Raw genomic sequence first — 7,628 nt, forward strand, 5'->3', positions numbered from 1 at the left:
AGATAAACTGCATCAAGTTTCCCACAGTCTTTCAGAAAGTGCAAAGAACAACATGTGTAACGTTACCCGTGGGAGAGAAAGTTATTTTGTGCTGAAATTCACAGATTGCATCTAAAGATACGCAAAAGTGTGACTTCTGAATGTTTGCCCTCTTGACCCACATTCGTTGAACTCGATATAAAGATATTGAAAGTCAAAATGTGTCAATTATTTTCAAAAATAATCTGGAAACATATTAAGCAGTTAATTTAATATTTGGATGTCTGTGATAATACGATAAGAGAGACGTTGGCTGTCTGACATCTCTTAAAGGGATAGTTCATAAAAAAAATGAAAATTCTGTAATAATTTACTCACCCTCAAGTTGTTTCCAAACTTGTATGAGTTTCTTTATTATGTCTTTATTATGTTGGACTAAAAAAATAATAATACTTTGGTTACCTAACAGTTGAGGGTAGCCATTGAAATCCATAGTGAAGAAAAAAAAAACTATGGGTCAATGGGTACCATCATCTGTTTGGTTACCAACATTCTTGGAAATATCTTATTTTGTGTTCAGCACTCATACAGATTTGGAACAACATGAGGGTGAGTAATGATAACAGATTTTTTATTTATGGGTGAACTATCTCTTTAAGAAAGGGGTGTGAATGGGGTTGGTTTGGTACAGTGTATTTTTGTAAGATTTACAAACAAAAATCATATTAAAATATTACAAATTAGTAATCATAATTAGAGTAATATAGCCTACTTATATAAACATTGTTCATATGAATTATATAAGACAAATGTGATGTTTGTTAAAACATTTTCCCCGATTAGGTTTGTAAGGTACAAAGTCATAATATGTAGCCATTAATTAACAAAACTGGAGTAAAAAATGAATGTTTTGTGTCATTGAGTGTGCCTGTTTTCTTTTTTCAAAAGGCCTGTCTTTGCCAGACACTCAGTTTACATTTAACTAGTGAAGTGGAGTTGTTTGTTGCGTGCGTCTAGTGCCTCTTTACAGTTTGGGTTTCAGGATTCAAAGAATTTATTTATTAGACTAACAATTTAACAATAAATCATAAACTAACTAAAAAAAAATCAGTCTCTCATTTCGATCTCAAACTAGGCCTACTCATAGTTAGGCCTATAAATTGTTGTTAGATGGTAAAGTTTATCGAAAAATATAGCCTACGCCTACCTGTATCGCCTATGATGGTATATGCATATATGTACTGTATGTAATAATCTCTGGCTCTGAAATTGTTTTCTTGGCAAATTCGTTCTCACGTCACGCGTGAACTTGCATTAATACGGAAGCCTTAAGAGGCCATGCATTATTATCCTGCTTTCTCGATTTAATAAGATGGTTTCTCGAGATTCTCCTATTTTTTTCTTGGTCTGGAGGTAACAATATATATGCAATAGTAGGCTGTATACTGAGTTAGGCTGTATACTGAGTTTTATTTATTTATACTTTTTTCTTCATTAATTTTACCAGCCATACGTCTCGTGACGTATTTTTCATTTAATATCTTATGCCCAGTTTTTCGGGATATTATTTAACTATTAAAAAAAAACACATTACAGAAGCGGTAACGGGTTTCAGTCATATGCAAGTGTAGTCTTGTGGTGGTCTTAAAATATGACACGCTTTGAGGCCATTTACTATTTAGTACCACAACCTGTATTTAATGTTATGTGAGCAAATATTTTAATTGAAATTAAACATTAAGCTGCTAGTGAAATAAATCCTAACATTATATGATGACCTGGATGAGTGAAAATACCAGGGACAAAGACAGTTTCTAACACGTTTATTCAAATTGAAATGTTAAATTATTACATACATAGTGCATATATTTTCCCCAAGAACAGCATTGCATGCATTAGACTTATCAATTAAAAAAGGCATTTTGTATACTACACACTGAATAAGTTTCTTTTCTCTTTTTCCTTGTTCTCATAGAAGATCATAAAACATAGGACAAAAAAGGTCAGAATTACAAAACAATATTCTATCTACCAAATTGAAAAATAGAGGTGTTGATAACTGACATATATTGTCTCACATTTTTGCATCATGTGAGATATCTTCTAAGATTGTTGTGTTCAATCAAGAGGCAAGTAATTCCCAAATCCTGATGTAGATCATCATGCAAGTATTGATGTAGAGAACCAGTCAAGCAGAAAGAAGCTCAGCAGGCCAGTTGCTATGCCAACATAAGTCAATTGCGGGATGGATGCTGATGAGGTCACTAGGTATACATAGGGGGAAAAATCAACATCAAATCACATCACCATAATGAAACATTAAGAAATATAACTATAAGGTTCTTATTGTGTTTATTAAAATGAGGTGTTGGTAAAGAGAATTCTTACATCTAGCGGGCACAAGGCCACCTGCTGGAAAAATAACAAAGAATTTTTCAATTTAGTTATTTATATATAATACATGTATATATGTTTTGTTTCTGAGGTGTATATGTAAATATAGGATGATTCTTTGTACCGTTGTCAACTCTGGTTTTGATTGGTCCTGAGGTGACAGTGGCTACATCATTAGAGTTGTTGTCTTGAGAGCCTACATCTCTTACATCTCTCTTCCTTCTGTTGCATGGCTACAAAACACACACAAAAAGGTCTGATTATATCCACACACAACCATAAACACACAAGTCGAACCAAAAAAAAAATGTATTAAATGACAGTATGGCATCATAAATGCGTGATTAATTACCGGAAGCAGGCTGGCACAAGTGGAGTTCTCACAGAGTCGGGTAACACAATGCAGGTAGAAAGTGGAGATGGTCAGGTTCTTATGCTCCACAAAGCGGAAAGCCTCAAAAGAGAAGCGACCTTCTTGGGATATCCCATTCAAGTCGATTACTGTCTGGGGATCGCGAGTACACCTATAAACAACAATAGATGTGGTTCTCACAAGAGAATTGTCTTCTTAACCGCTCTCTTTTTTTGATAAATGACTCACCCAACAAAAAGATCATAGGAGCTGCTGCTGACTGGATATGGGCTTGTTGTGGCATAGCAACGGTCCAGCAACACATTGAACCTTACAATACACAATAAGACAGAGAATTAGATTTGATTGATCTCTAAAGGTATAATCAGCCGTGTTCATTTTCAGATTCATACATTCAACAGTTACTACGCTGTCATCGTTAACTAAAGACTAAGACTATTGATATAAACGTTAAATGAAATAAAGCTGAAATCAAATCAAATCTAAACATTAGGTGAAACACTTCAAAAACCTCAAACAAAAATGTAAAATGTTGAATAACATTGAATAAGTGAATGAGTTTTTTTTTTTTTTTTACTAAAACTGTAAATAGTTATCAGCTATTATTAAAATTGAAATAAAAAGAAACCCAAATTAACTTTGAACCGAAAATACAAAAATAAAAGCTAATTACAAATATGGATAAATAGTAGCCTAAATACAATAATAGTATATAAATAATTCTAAAATAACACTGGAGAGTTGCGTTCTTACTTGTTTGTGAGATTTGTTGCCTTGACCTTCACATATATGCGAGTTTTCAACAGCAGCCCGGATCCTGGTATCTGGAGTTTGGTATTATAGTTGACAGTCTAATGTCCGAAAGAAAGGGAGGATGTCAAGAAAGTGGCGTTTACTGACTCGTGTCATTAAATGAAAAGGTCCTTACACTGAAAAGACCCATGCTTAGAGAACTGACGAAGGTGCCATTGTTGTCCTTTATAGCTAGACTCGCTCCTGACCTGTTGGCATGAAGACATGCTTTTGTCATGAAAGTTACAGCATAGAAACCTAAACATATATATCTTTTTTTTTTTGCAATATGTACTCACACGCTGAGCTCTGTGTTGTTGATTAAATACTGGAGCGGATACAGACATGAGAACTGGTACATCAGTTGTTGCCTGTAAGTGATTGCGGAAATGCTGGGATCCCAGGAATTGATTAATCCAGAGATATTAACGGACTGGACTTTGGAATAATCTGAGAATACTCCTGAGCCCAATTGACTTGAAATCTAACCAACAAACATGCCACACACATTTGAGAAATCTGCGGCATTCAAAGTTTGAAAATGGATTGGTTTAAAGAGAAAAAGCTCTTACGTTCATATTGTTGCCACAAAGGATGAGCGCATCCTGAGAGATTGAAAAGTTAAACATCAAGACGGGAGGACTGACAGACCAGTCTGCTACTCCACGGCAGGCTGGGGTGTCAAACTTAGCATTGAGGGCCATTAGAGATTCGTTGTATCCCCCGAAATACATTGGGCACAGTAAAACTCTTAAAAACATCTGATCGGTTCCACAAGTCACGTTTATATCAGCGTTTTCTGAAAGATTTAAACATATACAGTATGTATTCTGTTAGTCAAGATTCTGTATTCATTTTCTACAAAATCATTTTGTTTTCTACTAAAAATATCAAAGTATCCTTAAAACAAGTTACATGTATATTGAGATGTAAAATTGTCTAAGACAATTTTTTGTAAATAAATTTTGTAAGATAAAAAAAAAAAATTAAGAAAAGTCTTCTAAAACAAGACATTTTTATCTTTTATTTATAAACATTTATTGTATAAAAAAAAATCTACCTTACCAGCTGTTTTTTTTTTTTTTTTACGGTACATTTTTGTCAAATGTTTTTTTTTTTTTTTTTTTTTTTTGCTAGTGGAATAAGAATAAACTCAAGATATATAGTACCTGTCAACAGCTTGGAAACATTAAACATTTTTCATGTTTTTGAAAGAAGTCTGTTATCATTGCATTATAATAATTGTTATTATAGCATTTATTAAATAGAAATCTTTTGTAACATGACTTCTGTCACCTTTTATTAATTTAATGCATCCTTGATGGATAAAAACATTAATTTCTCTCTCTTTAATCTCACCACAAATGTTTGAATGGTATCATTGTTACCGCAAAAATGTTAAGCAGCAAAAACTGTTTTCAACATTGATAATATTATTAATAAGAAGAAAGCAGCAAATCAGCATATTAGAATGATTTCATTGTGACACTGAAGACTGGAGTAATGACGCTGAAAATTCAGCTTTACCATCACATGAATAAATTACACTTTTAAATGTATTAAAATAGAAAAACAATTGGAATAATATTTCACTATTACTGTTTTTACTGTATATTTCATTATGCAGCCTGGGTGAGAATAAGAGAGTTGAAATGTTAAAATGTTTCTAAACTTTTGCCGGGTGCTGTATGGTCTGATACATCTTTATATCATGCAATTTTGCTTCTCAATTAAACTTTTAGCCATTTTTAACGTATATTTAGATCATATTTACTGGAAAACAAGATAAATCATCATCAGAATCATTGCACTGCATATATACAGAAAGAGTAATATAACCACTGACCTGCCAGTCTGTACGTAGAGCTGTTTCTGCATGCTAGGGGAACCGGAACCGGAACCTGACCTTCACACAGTAGAAGGACGCCAGCAAGACACAATAACTGGAGCAGCCTGATCATTCTGAGACAAACTAAAGAAGACAAACCGTTAGAAAATAGACAACCAAAGCAGCAAAATACTTCTTTCAGACATTTGTCATCTATTTTAAATAAAAGCGTTCTCACATCACCGTTAAAACATTTGAAAGAATAAAAGAGATGTTACCTTTTGGATGCACAAACTGTTAATGAGTATAACTTCACCTTCCTTTCTTCCAGATTCTTGCAGATTCAGTATTTATACAGAGGAAAAGGGTGTGAGTGAAAACTTGACAAAGAAGAGAGCAACACGAGACTCTCCAGTGATCTTTTCACTGATAGCTATTCAGATCTGGTAACTAAGTTTACAAAACAATTTTGTCATGAGTATTGCTGACTGAACAGATAGATCTAGGGCAACAACTGAAACTGGCACATGGAAATTAAAGTATGTCAGGTCTCTATTCTCATTAAGGTCTTAAGACCTCAATTTATCCTATTCAATCGAGCCACCCAAATCATTCAAAAGCAATACCAATTTAGGGTTAAATGCTTATTTTATTGACATCTGCAACTGTAAGGATCTCCTCAAACAGCATGAAGAATGTATCGTTTATTCATTTTCGTGTTAATGTTTGACATAATTCATATTCATAGAACCCCAATTAATTAACCTCATGTAATTAAAAGGAAAGATGACCTGACAGGTACATACACATGCCTCTGTCACAACTTTTTTGGAGTGGCATCAAAAACAAAATTTGTTTATGATTTGTTTATGTACAAAATAAAATTAATTTGGCCAGTGAAAACATTGGAATTTTTTGTGTACTTTTGTCAGTTAAATGAAGGTCAGAGAGAATTAACAAATCATAGATTCTACTTTTATTACATTTTACAAAATTTCAGATTTTCTGGGTTTGGGGTTGTGAATGATTTGTTAGAATTTTATTTAGTTTTAAATTTACATTTAAAAATTCATTTATTCACTCTAACAACATCTATACAACCTGTATGAAAAAATGTATGAGGAATGAGTCGCTGAAGATCCGAGGAACGTTTAAGTGTAAAAAGACGATATTTCGAAAATGTCAGTGTTTTTTTGTTTGTTTTTGTCCATAATATGAAATTAAATAATAACCAATTTTTTCCCCTTCAAAATATCAGGGTGACATTCAGGGAGAGTAAATGATGACACCTTTTTTAAAGTCATTTTTGGTTGAACTATCCTTTTAACAAATTAAATAAGAGTATTTTGACATAATAAATATTTGATAGATATAAGTGTATTATATGAAAACTGACCTCACTATTTTAAATGTGTTTCCCACTCAATTCACAATGGAATTATGCTTTTACAGTGGTAGATAATGTTTGACGGGTGTAGTCACTTCGTCGCCAGGTATAGGGTGTTAAAGAAAGGTGTTGGTCAAGGTATTTTAGATATAGAATTTCTCTTTATGAATATTGACACAAATGCTATACTTACACCATAGTTAAACACTTATTTCAACAAAAAGCTGGCCATGCACCGTTCCTTTCTCAGGTCAGCAAACACATACAAGACATTCTCTTGATGAAACCAAGCACCTTTTCAAAGATTCTTACAGGACATAAAAAAGGGAATTCCTCTTATAGAGGCAGAACAATGATTCTCAAAGAGTTTCTCCAAAATAGTTACAAAATGCCTCTTTTGGTATTCAACAATTAGTACATCACACTTTTTTTTTTTAAATAAATATGTATAAAAAAGGGGGTATTTCATTAATAGAGGAAATGGAACATATGATTAATTTCCAGGAATTGGGTTTCCATCGTTTTGGTTAACCTGTGAGTATTGTTTTTAGTGTGATTTCAAACTTTATTTAGCTAGTTGTTTATGACATGTCAAGATTGCATGCTTGTCTAACCTTTAGCTTTATCCAGGTCAGGTACAAAAGCTATTGTGAATAAAACTATAAAATAACATTTCTCTGTTTTCTGATTGACCTCTCTTTTGTTGAAAATATCACATCCCAGAGGATTTGAAATTATCAACCACTTTGCTTTGTCTGCTGCACAAGGGTGTGTCGTTTTCTGTACCTATGCTTTCTGTTTAAGCTGAACTCATCACACCCTCTATACAATACCCGCGTCCCCTTTTTTCAGACTTTTAGTTTCTACTTTCACAT

General features: G+C 33.1%; 1 protein-coding gene across 2 annotated transcripts; it reads right to left on the reverse strand.

The window, feature by feature from the left end:
• Window positions 1-1,787: 1,787 nt before the first annotated feature.
• Window positions 1,788-5,695, reverse strand: LOC306996871 (zona pellucida-like domain-containing protein 1). 2 transcript variants are annotated; one of them, XM_079609779.1, is made up of 11 exons: window positions 5,645-5,695; window positions 5,385-5,510; window positions 4,111-4,337; window positions 3,838-4,022; window positions 3,675-3,747; window positions 3,500-3,597; window positions 2,975-3,055; window positions 2,726-2,897; window positions 2,498-2,606; window positions 2,368-2,391; window positions 1,788-2,243 (listed from the first exon to the last, which is right to left on the reverse strand). In XM_079609779.1, the coding sequence occupies exons 2-11, from the start codon at window positions 5,497-5,499 to the stop codon at window positions 2,140-2,142; spliced, it is 1,188 nt and encodes a 395-aa protein (XP_079465905.1). In that variant the 5' UTR covers window positions 5,500-5,510; window positions 5,645-5,695; the 3' UTR covers window positions 1,788-2,139. The 2 variants fall into 2 exon arrangements, with proteins under 2 accessions (XP_079465905.1, XP_079465906.1); XM_079609780.1 differs by having other exon boundaries at window positions 2,002-2,243; window positions 2,368-2,388.
• Window positions 5,696-7,628: the final 1,933 nt, after the last annotated feature.

Source organism: Phoxinus phoxinus (genome assembly GCF_949152265.1).
Source record: "Phoxinus phoxinus genome assembly, chromosome: 4".
NCBI lineage: Eukaryota > Metazoa > Chordata > Actinopteri > Cypriniformes > Leuciscidae > Phoxinus > Phoxinus phoxinus.

Bases quoted from the DNA above. Each gene is read 5' to 3' on its own strand.
- LOC306996871 (XM_079609779.1), bottom strand. From the start codon at position 5,499: ATGATCAGGCTGCTCCAGTTATTGTGTCTTGCTGGCGTCCTTCTACTG. The intron at 4,338-5,384 runs GTCAGTGGTTAT...TAAATCTTTCAG, and splicing joins CTCTACGTACAGACTGGCAG to AAAACGCTGATATAAACGTG. The intron at 3,598-3,674 runs GTAAGGACCTTT...TTCGGACATTAG, and splicing joins TAAGCATGGGTCTTTTCAGT to ACTGTCAACTATAATACCAA.